The sequence below is a fragment of the Lepidochelys kempii genome, chromosome 9 (genome assembly GCF_965140285.1).
Source record: "Lepidochelys kempii isolate rLepKem1 chromosome 9, rLepKem1.hap1, whole genome shotgun sequence".
Taxonomy (NCBI): domain Eukaryota; kingdom Metazoa; phylum Chordata; order Testudines; family Cheloniidae; genus Lepidochelys; species Lepidochelys kempii.
The window spans coordinates 47,451,659-47,465,301 of NC_136388.1; the positions used below are offsets into that span (position 1 = coordinate 47,451,659).

Genomic DNA, 13,643 nt, shown 5'->3' on the forward strand with positions numbered 1-13,643 from the left:
GGGAAGGCGGAGGGGGACAACCTATTCTCTAATATAATGGTTATAAAGGCACACAAGACCCACGTATCTCCATTCACAGCTACATAGCCAGCACTGAGGGGAAAAGGCTCCCCTCTCACTCCCCTGCACAGACAGCCACAGTCTCCGAGGGAGTAAACCTGCAGACAGTGCTAGCATCTCAAGAAGGGATGGGGCCACAGTCACAGCTGCTCCCCACAAGCACCAGCCAATAGTGCTGAGAGGGGAGGGTGCCCATCGCACCAGGGTGCTGCTCCTGCAGACATTCCCTCCCACTACAGCTGCTGCAGGAATTCCAGCTCGCTGCAGCTCCCCAGATCTTGGATTGGAATCACCCGTCATGTACTGGAGGATGGGGCCAGATGTACACGGGCCTGGTACCTGTTGCTGTTCTCGGTCAGCTGTTTCATGATCTGACAATAGATCTCATCCCGCAGCACCTCCTCCTGGATAGCTGCCACAAATATCTGGTCAGTGAGCTCCACGGAGGACCGTGCCTGTTTTGAGGGGTAGTCCCCCATGAACTTCATGATGGGTGAAGGCACAGTTAAGGACTGTCCGCATGGGACAGACACATAATCAGCAGAGACTTGGGGCAAATCCTGGCCATGGTGCTGGGCGTTACTTCATTGCCAGTCAAGCAATAGATACATGAGGCCCAGTCATATCCCCTGGCTGTGCCTCCCACTGGAACCTACCCCTTATCTTCCCAGCATAGCCACCACCAAGTTAGGACCTGTGCTTGCTTTTACAGTCACCATTAACTGCATGGATTTGTCACCCTACCAGAATGCCTCTCCTGGGATTATTCCACAGGGGTTCTTGGGAGACTCCTGGTGTGTATTGGTGAGAGGAACCCTGTTCTGTTCCTTGTACCTTCTCCACAAGCACCGTCCTTTCAGCTGCATGACTCCTGTGGCTTTAGCTGCCTGACCCTTGCAGGAGGACACCCAACAGTTCAGAAGCTCTGGAATCATGCAGGAAGCCACATGCTTTCTAACCGGAATTACTTAATTGCTGGCAAATTGTATGTGCATTCTAGCAGCAGCTACCTCAAGATCCTCTTAGGTGGATGGACCCTCGGGATGTACCCTATGTGGTGGGGCTGTTGAGCCGTAGAGTAGAGCAGTTTTTCCCTTTGCGGGAAACATGGCACTCTCTTAACCCCATGTGCTCTACATAGCTACCTCCCCCCCATTTACAATGGCTGGGATATGAGACTAAAGGAAGTGAAACAGACATGGATCACTGCCAGTAGCTTTTCCATTGCCCTACCAGTAACACAGCTCCGCCCAGCTGAGGGGGAGATGAAAGGATATCAATGAAAGCCTGGCAAGCAAGGTCCCGAAGTTCTGGATCTGCACACACCTTCCTCAGTAAGGGCTGCTTCAGGGGTTCCTTGGAGAGTGCCCACAGCTGGCTGCGCCCGCGAGATTTGTGGAGGACAGCCTTGCTGATGGACTCCTTTTCAGGAACCCTGAATGGAAACAGAAATAGTTCATTCTGACCTGTTAGATCAGTAGTAACATTAAACAGGAAGCCAGCACTGTGAAAACTGATCTGTGACCATGCTCTATGCCAGAGTGATGAGCTAGTACTGTAGATGGGGCTGCCAGGGCCTGGGAATGCACTGTGACCGCACATCCTTGTAGATATCAGCAGAAGGAAAGCACAGAAGACATCAGAGGTTTGAAAAACTATTTTTCCTCCTTCTGCTGGGACCCGAGAGGACACTGCATGTCCCAGTTCTGTGTTAGTTACATGGCAAATCCTGGAGCTAGAAATAGTGTTATGTGGAAGGAAGAGAATTACAGTTCAGACCATCCTAGTCTGGCCATCCTGCAGATAGGTGACCCTAGGAGTTCCTGGGTCAGAATCTCCACCTAGTTGGAGTCACTCCACTGTCAGCTTCATTACAAGTAAGAGGAAACGTAGCTCAGAGGTGTGTTCCGCCATGGAATCATTGCTACCCCCATGATAGGGTTAAAGGGTTTGTTTCAATCAGTCAGACATGAACCCTTTTTCCAGAGTCCTGCTCTGAGCAGTCTCTCCAGGTACAGGGAGCTTTACCTGAAGTACTCATAGGAAAACTCCTCAAGCGTGTAGGGCTTCACTTTCACTTCCTCTTCCTCCGCCTCCTCCGTGCGAGAATTCAGTGACGCCAACCTCCTCTGATCGGGTGACATCATCAGCAAGCTCTGGAAATACACAGAGACTTCACACTATTACAGGGCTCTGTGCAAACATTTTGACATTATTATCACTGGATACACACAAATGGCATTGTACACCAGGCTCAATTATTCTCTGCTGCAATAGTGTTGGGAATCTGCAGAGGCTCAAGAAAGCAGCCGATTTACATTCTTAGGTAGACCCAAACACAGACAGCAAGTGCTGGAGTCAGTCTTGATTAATGCCAGCACAGCACTCATTAGAAATCCACCTCCTTTTTGTCTGATTCATCTTTCAGTAGGTCCCTGGGATGGGGAGTCCTCCTGTGCACAAGTCAGAGCAGGTTAAATTAGGTTAATTAACCTGATAGACTGCATCTGGTGAGGAACCAGGGATTGAAAGGTTGGTTGATAATGGAGCCCAGCTAAGAAGGAACAGATGGGATTGGTATAAAGCCAGGAAATGGGGAGCAGAAAGGGGCTTCAGGGGAAGTAGTCTGTGCTTACTTCCTCCCTGCCTCGGAGAAGGGAGGTGTGTTTGGGGCTATGGAATTAAGTAGTCTGTAGTTACTTCCTGGGAGGAGGGAATTTGGGTTGGTAAATCCAGAGAGGGGGAAGCCAGAAGATGTAGGCAGGAGTCCAGGAATATAGCAACAGGATCTTGGAAAAAGCAGTCCACAGTTGCTAGACATAGGTTCCCTGGGTTCCCCTACCAGCCACTGGGGAAGTGGCACAGGCTGGGCAGTGGAACAAAGCCTGCATGGGACAGTTGTCCAATAGGAGTCTGCTATCCTGGAAGGGGAGGCCCATATTAACCTAGCTCGAGGGCCAAGTCACAAAGAGCAAGCCATGAAGAGAGCATCCTGAGTTGCAGACAAAGATGGCAGGGCATGTGAACGAGCAGCAGAAGGGGGTGCTGGAAGGAGCTAATCCCCAGAACAGCCAGGAGCGGGTGCCCCAGCGTTAAGTGTGCCCCATAACAGTCCCCTTTAATCCTCTTGTACAGTACAAAATATAGCAACTCTCTAAAACTGGGATAGCCAATTCATCAGTGGGAAGATGGTGATTAGGGTGAAACTTGTGCTGGGTGCCTGTTAGGTGTGTTCCTTTAACACAATGTTCTGAGATGGGAGCGGCTCCCATCTGTTTGTAGACCTGTATTTCCAATCAGCCAGCCTGCAGCAAGATGGGACCCGTCAGCTAAGTAAATCCACTGACTGTATTTGCAACAAATAGTTCCGAAAAATGCGCTGGGGCTTTGGGGTTTGTTTTGGTTTTTTATAAAAGGCAGAAATAGCCCAAATCATGGCATTAATCCAACATTCAGCACAAAAATCTGGGAATTCAACTGCACACACAAGTCCCCGCCCCTGCCCCACGTCCCTGCTCCTCCGCCTACCTCCCAGCACTTTCCGCTGCCAAACAGCTGTTTGGCGGCGCTTCGGACTTTCCAGGGGGGAGGAGTGGGGACACGGCACGCTCAGGGGAGGAGGCGGAGAAGAGGCAGGCAGGGGCAGGGACTTGGGAGAAAGGGGTGGAATGGGGGTGGGGCAAGAGGAGCCAGGGGTGGGGTCGAGCACCCACAGGGAACAGTGGAAGTCAGCGCCTATGTTACCATTAACTGTATAAAGTCATACAAAGACAGAGGGCACGGAGTTATGGCTGCTATATGTGCCATCATCTGGAAACTTATGCCTTTTGTGCAACTGAAATCTCATCCTCACTGTTGGACTAAGGGTTTTGTTTGTTTTGTCTTTGTTTTTGCATTTAATTCTGACTCATTTGTTGCTCCTATGAAAGGCATCAACCTGGTCTAAGTTGGGAGGACCACTCATATTCCAATGAACAGTCGCATTCAGTACTGTCATGCCATTCACCCCTGGGTCTGCAAGGCCTGGAGACCATTCTATTATTGTCTGTGTCCCCAGCACATGCTCCTTACCAGCACTTGGCTAGATGGTTTTGCAATGGAAGGGATGATATAGATTGCTTCTAAAGACACAATCCCCATCTTGGCAGTCCTTTCATTTTGAGCATAGGCCCAGCCACCATGATTTCCTTCCAGCCCTTTGTCCTGGGTCAGAATCAGCAAGTCCCCCTTCTTGAAGGGCAGAATGGCAGGGTCCCCTGGAAACAAAGAGAGCTATAGTATCCTATTCAGGCTTTATAATGTCAGAAGAAAATACAGGGGATTTCAATCATAAAGACAAGTAAAATGAGTTTGCAAGGCCTGGGCTCAGTTACCAGTAGGAAGCAATTTGTGTAACAATGGCTGATCATACAATAGCACTTTTTACAGCAGACACTGACATGTCCTCTGGCAGCCTGTGCCTGCTCCCACTGAGGTCAATAGCAAAACTTACATTGATTGTGATGGGAGCAGAATGGGTCCCTCGGACTGCCAATGATGCAGGGAAAAGAGCTCACGAATGAGAATTAAGTGAATGTGGCAGGTGGAGTTCCTGGACTATGCAGTGTCCAAGAGAAGCAAACAGCAGCGAAGGGGGAAGGAAGGTCGATTTGTTGATTTCAGGGAGGCCTGAACCATGGTGCCTGACATGCTGGCTCATTGTGGTGATCATTACTGACTCTTCCTGGAGTAAAGTTTCTGTCTCCTTGAGCTTTCCTGCTTCTCTTTTAGCTCTTTTGAGTGCTTACTGGGGGTCACAAGACTTCTTCCTGCCCAAGAGAAGGCTTGTCAGACTAACCTTGCTGCTTGCTCTCCTGCATGGCCACAGCATACTGGGACCTCTTCTTCAGTCCTTCCAGAAACAGGACCACTAGCTCCGCGATGACAATGCTGTGGACAGACGTCAGGACAAACTCCTCTGCCCGCAGCGTGATGAGAGTGCAGCTCTGCCCAAAAGACTTCACTGCCCTGTGGATCCAGAGTGGTTTGTTACTGGAACATCTGCAAAGCTTGTATCACCTTTTTGCTACATCCATACACAGCCCTCTATCTGCAGCTCAAGGCAGGCAAAGCCTCCCCACAGGGGCAGGAACTTCCTGGGCATGCATTAGCACTAACAGGAGTTAGGAGCTCCTGACTCAACTTCTCGAAAGTAGGTGAGTGAAACTCTGGCTCACTCTCTCTTGAGAGCATCACATGTTGGTTCAGCTGCCCCATGTGTCTCCGCAAAGTTACCTCATTCTAGGCACTGAGGAGCATCCGTCTCCTGGAGTGAGCAGTGAATTAATTCAATGTAAGGCTTCCCTCACACTAATGCACCTCAGTCCTGACCTGGAAGGATGATCTTTCCCTGGACTGACTGGGGAAGTTCATTCATTCAGAAACTCTCTGAACGTGTCCCAAGGATGGATGCTGACCCAGACTCAGAACAACCACCTTTCTCGGGTAGCGAGGGGAAGAGAATCTCCATCCTCCATGGAGAGCCGTTGGCTGAGTCTAAGCTGAGAGGCAGCTGTTTTCTCTGGATCGTGCCAATCCAGGGGACTAACCTGTTGGTGTGTATTCCAGTGATTTCTGGGAAGGACAGATCGAGGAGCCGCTTTTCTGACTCATCTAGGAAGCAGATCCCTTTCCAGTTAATGGCTACTATGAAGTGGTTCTTGGGCAGACTGGGCCCTGGAAAGGCAGAAATAGCCCATTTATAGATATTGTTCAGCCCTTCTCTCTTTATCCTGTTCCTATCCCCTTACCCACTCACTGCTGATGTTACCTGAAAATCTGGTGACTTCAAAGAACCTAGAAAAGAGCAAAGGCCACTGAAAACGGGCAAAATCCACTAGCTGCTCCTTCACGCTCTGAGGGGAAAGCCGGTCCTGTGTGTATGGGGCCTACAACACAAAAACAAGGCCATGGCTTCTTTTATGCAGATCCAGGGTACACATACTGAAGAGCAACATCCAAAGACACACAAGGAACAGGACCAACGCTGCAAGGTGCAGAGAGTCCTCAACTCCCTGGACTTCTTAGGGAGTTCAGCAATTTGCAGGATTGGGCCCAATTTCATCTGCAAAAAATCAAACCCCAGGCAGTCTCCATGGACCCGAGCTGTCCCATTCAGACATGGCTAATGGCACAGGCAGCTATTTGGATTCTAAGCTCCCCTGGACTGGGATCTCATCTCCTTAGTTGTCTGTCAAGGGTTTAACACACAGTGGGTGTCATAGAAATACTAATACAATTAATCAGTATAATCCATCTTGCCAATAGAACAGGGAGCGTAATATGCATGAACGCCAACCATCCCATGTTGTGTCTACTCTGAATCAATCGCCATAGCAGCCACCAGTGGTGACTCTTTAAGAAACCCCCTGAGTGGCTGCAGAAATAAACTGTACTGCCTCTTTCTGCTCCCAGAGGAGACAGCATGGCCCCTCTTCCTGCTCCTCCCTAATGAACCATGCAGGGCACATGCATGGAGATGCTTCTTACTGCTCTCTGACAAATCTTTAGGCACCAGCCAGTGCTCCTCTCACTACTGCTCCTTGGGACACCTCACACCAATGGGCATGTTATAAATGGAATTCATTAATTAAAGAAGTAGAAGCTGGAGCTTAACACAGGGTCTTGGAGGCTCAAGATCAATTCACAGTGTTATGCGAGGTCCGTACCTTGGCATGTGCATACGTTATGAGGCTCACCCACTTCTCCTGGGGCTTTGACTTCAGCAGCTTGGCTGGGATGAAGTCCTGGAGTAGCTTCTGGACCAGCTCATTGTGGATGGAGTCCCCAAACTGAATGTAGCAATATTTTGCTCCTACTTCCACCAAATCCTCCTCCTGCAACAATTCAGCTAGTTAAATGAAGCCTGGAAAGTCATAGCTGAGTCCTACCACCCTTTGAGATCTACTGACGAGACATGCTATACAAGAGCTGGGTATTCTGATCCAACACTACACGGTCTGGAGTCAGTATAGCAACAGTCATTTTTCTGCTCTCAGCATGGCTGCCGTAGGCAGCAATACAGTAGGAAGAGAGTGACCTAGGATGCGGTCACAGTGCCAAGCAGGACAATCAAGTCCATATTAAAATAGAACCCAAGCAACTCCTCAGGGCGTGTGTGTAGCATCCAACGTGAGCTGGCAGATGCAGCTTACCTTAGATCATACTCTGGCTGGGCTGCTGGCACCGTCTTTTGGAAAAGTGCCTGTTGAGAGGGTGGTTGGACACACCTCCATCAACCTGCCCTCCTCTGCTTATCCCCTTTGGAAGCCCCTATGTCCTACTGCCCCCATGCAAAGGGCAGTCAGGAACCCCACCTTCTCACAGCGGTATTCTCCAAACCGGATCCCGCGAATGATCTGGTGGTAAATGAGCTCCGTGCTGACTGGATCTTCCTTCGAGTTGTGCCAGGGAGTGAAGATCTCTTTCCGAAAGTAGAGGCGCCATGGGGTGTTGCGTTCATGGGCACCCTGCTCCTTCACCAGCTGCTCGCACTGGGAGATGGCATCCATGACATGATCCCGGCCGCTACCCAGTGACCAAACCTAAGAGCAGAGGGATAATCCGTTTCAGGGAAAGGTCTGATTTCTAATTTAGTGAGTGACAATAGACTAGCACGCCCCTGTCTGCTAACAACGAAGATGTCCCAGACACATCAGTTCATATGGTGGGCTAGTTCAGAGGGGTCCTGGATGGGACTGGGCAAGTTACACACTAGTAAGTGGGTGTAACTTACACACCAGGGCATGGAAGGGCAGGGTGGTGTCTGGAAAAACAACCAGGAAGGTAAAGGTACGGGGGTCCAGGAGTAGGACTGCTTTATCATACACCCATCTTTTTGCTTTTCCTGCTACAGCCATGCACCTCTGCCCCCTCAGGGTTTAGCATACACCCACTTACCTGCACTTGCACTGGTGGTTTATTTTACACAATGGTGTCACTTCTGAGTTCAGCCCATTGAGTTTAGAGCCCAACTCTGAGCACCCAGACCACATGCTGCTCTAAGCCAGTACTTCATTAGCATAACAATATAGGGGGAAAGGATGTGCAGAGTGACAGCATGTGAATTACAGGGCTGTGCCTCATGGGGACTGCAGGCAACTGTTCCAAAGTTTGGGTTAAGCGCCCACTGATGGCAAAATGCATCAGCAGCTCCTAGGACTTGGAGCGTGGAAAATGGAACTCTCCTCTGTGTAGGGCTGAGAAATACTGACAGCAGTAAGAGGGGAATATCTATGATGGAAAACAAGAATGCCCGAGCAGGCAAATGGAGGGGAACTGTCAGCCGTTGGAAGTGACAAAAAGCAAGAGAGTAGAACCAGTGCTGTAAGGGAGTCCTCAGCCAGGTGGGACAGATATTAGAGGAGATTCCCAGTGTGGAGCTTGTGGAGGACTATTCGAGGTCATTCCCTTGGGAGGAGCTTCTGGAGGGTTATTAGAGGCCATTCCTGGGGAGGAGTTTGAGGATTTCAGGATGGATTTCAATACTTTACCTTGTCATACACAGCAATGTAGAGTGAAAAACCAAACGTGTCCTTCAGCGTCATTTTATCAGCTACCAACTGGCAGATCTCTTTGGCAATGGAGGCTGAATCTGCAGGAACCGTGATGCTTTGGCCATTCATCAAGGTGACATTAAATACAATGGGTTTCTTCTGCTTTGTTGCCTGTTAGCCAGAATTAAGTGAATGAGAAGAATCAGAGGCAGACCCCACTTTCCCAAGGAGAATGGAGGAGTCATTTAGATTTAAGAGCTCTCTCTGCACCACCTTTACACCATGATCACAATCACGTTCGAGATCTCAGCTCATTAAGTGAGGTTACGTCTTCACTAGAAATGCTGCGGTAGTGCATCAGTGTAGACACTCACTACAGCGATGGGAGAGGCTCTCCCCTTGCTGTAGTTAATCCATCTCCCCCAAGGCAGTATCTAGTTTGACAGAAGAATACTTGCATTTGAAGACTTTTCACACCCCTGAGCAATGTAGCTGGGTCGACCTAACTTTTTAGTGTAGGCCTGGCCTCAGTCTGCAGGGCCCATACAAAGGAAAAGAGAATAAAAACCAGCTCCACACCCATCTTGCAGCTTCATCAAAAGGACAGCAAATGCAGCAGCACACAACTGGTCACCCATCTTATGGATCTGATGCATTATGACAAAGTCCTGATTTTGTTAGTCCACCTGGCAAGGAGTGACTACAACTGGGCATGTCTAACAGCATAGCCAGAGCAGGTTTACTGTCTTTCAGTTCCTGGACTTGGAAAGATCAGCCAGTGAAGACAAGTAAATACCATTCAACATGAACACACAGATATGTAACTGAGAACCCGCTGATGAGAGAGAAACTACCTGTAGCTCCAGCCAGCTGGGAGGTTCAGTCCGCGCTCCATTGGTATAGGTGCGATTCAACCGCTCAGCACAATACGGCGCGTAGCCTGTGGGCCCATTGCAGATGAAATTCAGCAGGTACTGGATGTACAAAACATAAGAGACAATTAGGAAATGCAGATGTTGCTAAAGAACTGGTGTCTCACAAGGGCCAGTAGATCAGATCAGCCTGATCCTATAATAGCTCTTCCCAAACCAATTTGCCAATGCATTGCACTGGGTTTCTTGGCATTTTCTAATCATACTACTTAGTCATCCATTAAGATTTCTATGGAGAAATCAATCTTCAACTCCTGCAGAGCTTACACTAGCATGTCAATTCAGTGAAGTTCAAGGAATTTTGAACTAGAAGAATCTGTAGTGATATGCAGAGCTAAACCCTCAACAGGGAGTAAGATCTGTGCCAATTGCTCACTCTGTGATATGGAAGTATTATTGCAAATGCAGGCGCCTGCCTGGCGACTGCATGATACCAAGGGCATCCTTTGTCCATGCAGTCCTACTGTTTGCACAGAATTGCAGTAACTACACATGCAAACATGGGTGCTTAATTGCACATGGACCTCAGGACTCTCTCTGGAAATTTGGCCTGTTATCTGAATCCACAGGTCAGTCTAGAAGCCTCCTGCAAACCTCATGCTTCAGGGGGCAGAGTGCTCATATCCCTGTAAATCAGGAAAGGCACTATTTCCGTTCCAACATGCAGCCTGGAACAACTGGCCAGGGGTATTACGGTGTTTTACCTTCCTCTGAAGGATCAGGGACCAATCATTGGAAGAGCAGGATGCTAAAATAGGCTCCATTGTAATCAACTGTGGGCTGTAAAGAAACTTTTGGAGCCAGTAGACCTGACTCAATCTCACTTATTATTTAACTTCAAATGAGCTACTCCTATGTTGCACCAGCAAGAGATCAGAATCAGGCCTGTTGTGTTGAATTCATCCCTGCGGTAACTGGGCCTGATTTGGATCTCTCCCCTAAATCACTATTAATGCCATTGAAGTAGGCAGTGGAATTACACCACTGTGCAAGTGGATGAGATCAGAATCAGGCCCCACTGCCATCAATGGAATGACAGCAGGGATGTACGCGTCTTGGCCATGCCCCATACATTCCGTTTGGGCTGGGTCTTTGGCTTTGCAAAGAGAGAGGGGAGGAACACTTGCAGAGTAATCTGTGGTGAGGGAGTTGCTACTGATCTTTACTTCTAACTATTCCCCTCCCGTCGCATTACAAATGCCTGTAACATGTATAGTATGGGTCAGATCCTCAGCAGGTGTAAATTGGTATAGCGCTTCTGAAGCAACCTGGAGTAACTCAAATGAAGTCAGAGCACTGAAGTCTATGCAGCATCTGAGTCTCTGGCTCATGTATTTACGTCTGAAGGAGGGTGAAGGGTACAATACGGGAGATTTATGTATTGATGTGGGGGAGTAACGATGTGGGGGAGTTTCTGCCTCCATCCTACCACCAGTCGCTATAGCAACCAGTTAATTCTACATATTGTAGCCAAATACAACAACAAACAAGCCCCCAGACCTGGTCCAGGAAATGAGGGCACGATACCTTCACAAACTTGTCTGAGGGAGGGAAACAGCCCAGGCAAAGCGAGAGGAGGATCCAGCCTCGAGCTCGACTGCTCTTGTTGTTGTTTCCAGAGAGCTGCTTGCAGATCTGGCAGTAAATCTCATCTCTGTAACAAGACACATGCTGATCACACTGTCAAAGAGAATGATGGACATTATGCCGTCAAACTGTGGCTTGATGGATCCCTGCAGCATTCAGACTGACCATTTCAGCTCTTTAAAATTACCTCTGTGTCAGCTCAGTATATTTTATTTAGTTCCTTTTCCACGGTGCTCAAGGCACCTCCCCCTCATTCAGAAATCCAGCCTCCCGATAGCTCGGAGGTAGGAACTATTACTGTATCATCATCCAATCTCACAGGTAGGGATCTGAGGCACAGAGAGAGTGATTGACTTGCCCAAGTCACACAGGAAGCCAGGATGTTCTGAATCTCAGTTCAGTGCCTCTTGCACAAGGAAGTTAATCCTACAGTGCCTTGTCCCCATGGATGTTGTATGTCCAAGGGGGAAAGGGATAGCTCAGTGGTTTGAGCATTGGCCTGTTAAACCCAGGGTTGTGAGTTCAATCCTTGAGGGGACCATTTAGGGATCTGGGGTAAAAATTGGAGATTGGTCCCGCTTTGAGCAGGACGTTGGACTAGATGACCTCCTGAGGTCCCTTCCAACCCTGATATTCTATGTCCAGTCCAGTCTGACTGTGACCAAAGGCTGTTACCATTCAACAGCTTTTGGTGGCTTATATGAAATGAGTTTGGGAGTTTCAGTCCAGCTCCCAGGGGGCAAGCACTCCATTGTCTACAGAAACGTCAGGCATGAATGTGCAGGCTTTGACCACCATGGACAGAGACCCAGGGAAAGCGTAGATTATTTTAGAATGGCTCTATATAAACAAGCAGGATAGTTGTCACCTTGGCATCATGAAAGAACACAAGGGAGAGAGTCTAGTAGTTGGGATTTTAAATAAGCTTTCAGAGAAATCATGGCTAATGTTGGAGTTAACTAGTATGGCAGTGTGCAACCTGTGAAAATGCAAGCTAGCAAGAGCATAGTGGAAGCATGGGCAAAAAGCACTAATGAACATTTCAGTGGGGAAAAGAGAAGCAACATTAAAAATCTCTCTTAAAATAACTTAGTTCCCTGGATAGAAACATGGACACAGAACACAGGGCAGAGGAGCTCTGCCCAACCACTGGGATCAAAGGCAGGAAGTATATGAAACAAGGACATTGGGGGCCAATTTTCAGCTAGCATAAACTGTAATAGCTCAATTGAAGATAATTTATACCAGCTGAGGATCTGTCCCAGGAGTATGTCGAGTATGCCCAGCCCAAGACAGCCCAGCCCAAGTTAGGGTGAAGAATAATAATAAAAAACATAGAAATGTAGGGGTGGAAATGACCTTGTGTGGTCATCTAGTCCAGCCTCCTGCGCTGAGGCAGGACCAAGTAAACCTAGGCCATCCCTGGCAGCTGTTTGTCTAATGTGTTCTTATATCTCCGGTGATGGGGATTCCACAATGTACCTTGGAAGCCTATTCAGTACTTAACCGCCATTCAGAGTTAGAATGTTTTTCCTGACATCTAATTTAAATCCCCCTTGATGCTAATTAAGCCAATTACTACTTGGCCTGCTTTTGGTGGACATGGAGAACAATTAATCGGAGTTCTCTTTATAACAGCCATTTACATATTTGAAACTCTTGGCATGTCCCCCCCTTCGCTAGACTAAACATGCCCAATTCTTTCAACCTTTCCTCTTAGGTCAGATTTTCTAAACCTGGTGTTGCATCGGACATTTGAGCTTTTGGCAGGCCACAGCACAAAAGCAGGCCCTACTGCATACCCCTGAGATGTTCAGCGATAGAGGTTGATATAGGTGAGAGAACCAGTAAGATGGACACTGATCTCATCAAAAATGGCAGGACAGGCAGGCAGGGAGGAAGGCGGTTCCAGCAGACAGTGGTGAGAGAACCTCTTGGGAGTAGCTGGTTACTCTGGACAGACAGACAGACTTCCTCAGAGATGAATTGAGCCCCAACTCCTCAGTTAATGGGAGTTGATAGCAGGATTTGGAAAGAGAGCTCAGGATGGTTTTGTAGCTGTGGGTGGTTGGCCTTTGATGACAGGTGCAAGTTCCATACCTGATGGCAGGGCGCAGGATTGCATTGCCGATAATGAAGTGCACTTTTTCAAGGTTGGACATCGGTCTATCCAAGATTGTGCTCTGCTCCTGGATTAGCTCCTCCCTACTGTTCAGCTGACTCACCACCTGAAACAGAAAGGCAGGATTCTCAGTAGCTCTTCTTTTGTACTAGTCAGTTGCAACTGGGTTCAGGAATAGATGCCTCTACTGTATCTCTACAGCCAAAACATTCCCAGCATAACCCAGTGACAGCTGAGAGCTGACCAGAGCATCATTATTTCAATGTAAATTAATCCAAAATATCTATTGCTGCAGCTTTCAGAGTAGCAGCCGTGTTAGTCTCTATTCACCAAAAGAAAAGGAGTACTATAGCTCACGAAAGCTTATGCTCAAATAAATTTGTTAGTCTCTAAGGTGCCACAAGTACT

The 13,643-nt window shown here is 48.3% G+C and overlaps 1 protein-coding gene across 5 annotated transcripts in view; it reads right to left on the reverse strand.

The window, feature by feature from the left end:
* The window catches only part of MYO7B (myosin VIIB), a 99,800-nt gene that overhangs the window by 21,005 nt on the left and 65,152 nt on the right, over window positions 1-13,643 (reverse strand). For all 5 annotated transcript variants that reach the window (XM_073360171.2, XM_073360170.2, XM_073360173.2 and 2 more), the window contains exons 27-39: window positions 13,214-13,341; window positions 11,054-11,180; window positions 9,449-9,568; window positions 8,592-8,765; window positions 7,416-7,643; window positions 6,768-6,935; window positions 5,870-5,987; window positions 5,649-5,775; window positions 4,898-5,067; window positions 4,132-4,316; window positions 2,089-2,216; window positions 1,338-1,495; window positions 400-553 (exon numbers count right to left, since the gene is read on the reverse strand). In XM_073360171.2, the coding sequence (XP_073216272.2) occupies window positions 400-553; window positions 1,338-1,495; window positions 2,089-2,216; window positions 4,132-4,316; window positions 4,898-5,067; window positions 5,649-5,775; window positions 5,870-5,987; window positions 6,768-6,935; window positions 7,416-7,643; window positions 8,592-8,765; window positions 9,449-9,568; window positions 11,054-11,180; window positions 13,214-13,341 (1,985 nt within the window). The remainder of the gene's footprint in view (window positions 1-399; window positions 554-1,337; window positions 1,496-2,088; window positions 2,217-4,131; window positions 4,317-4,897; window positions 5,068-5,648; window positions 5,776-5,869; window positions 5,988-6,767; window positions 6,936-7,415; window positions 7,644-8,591; window positions 8,766-9,448; window positions 9,569-11,053; window positions 11,181-13,213; window positions 13,342-13,643) is intronic.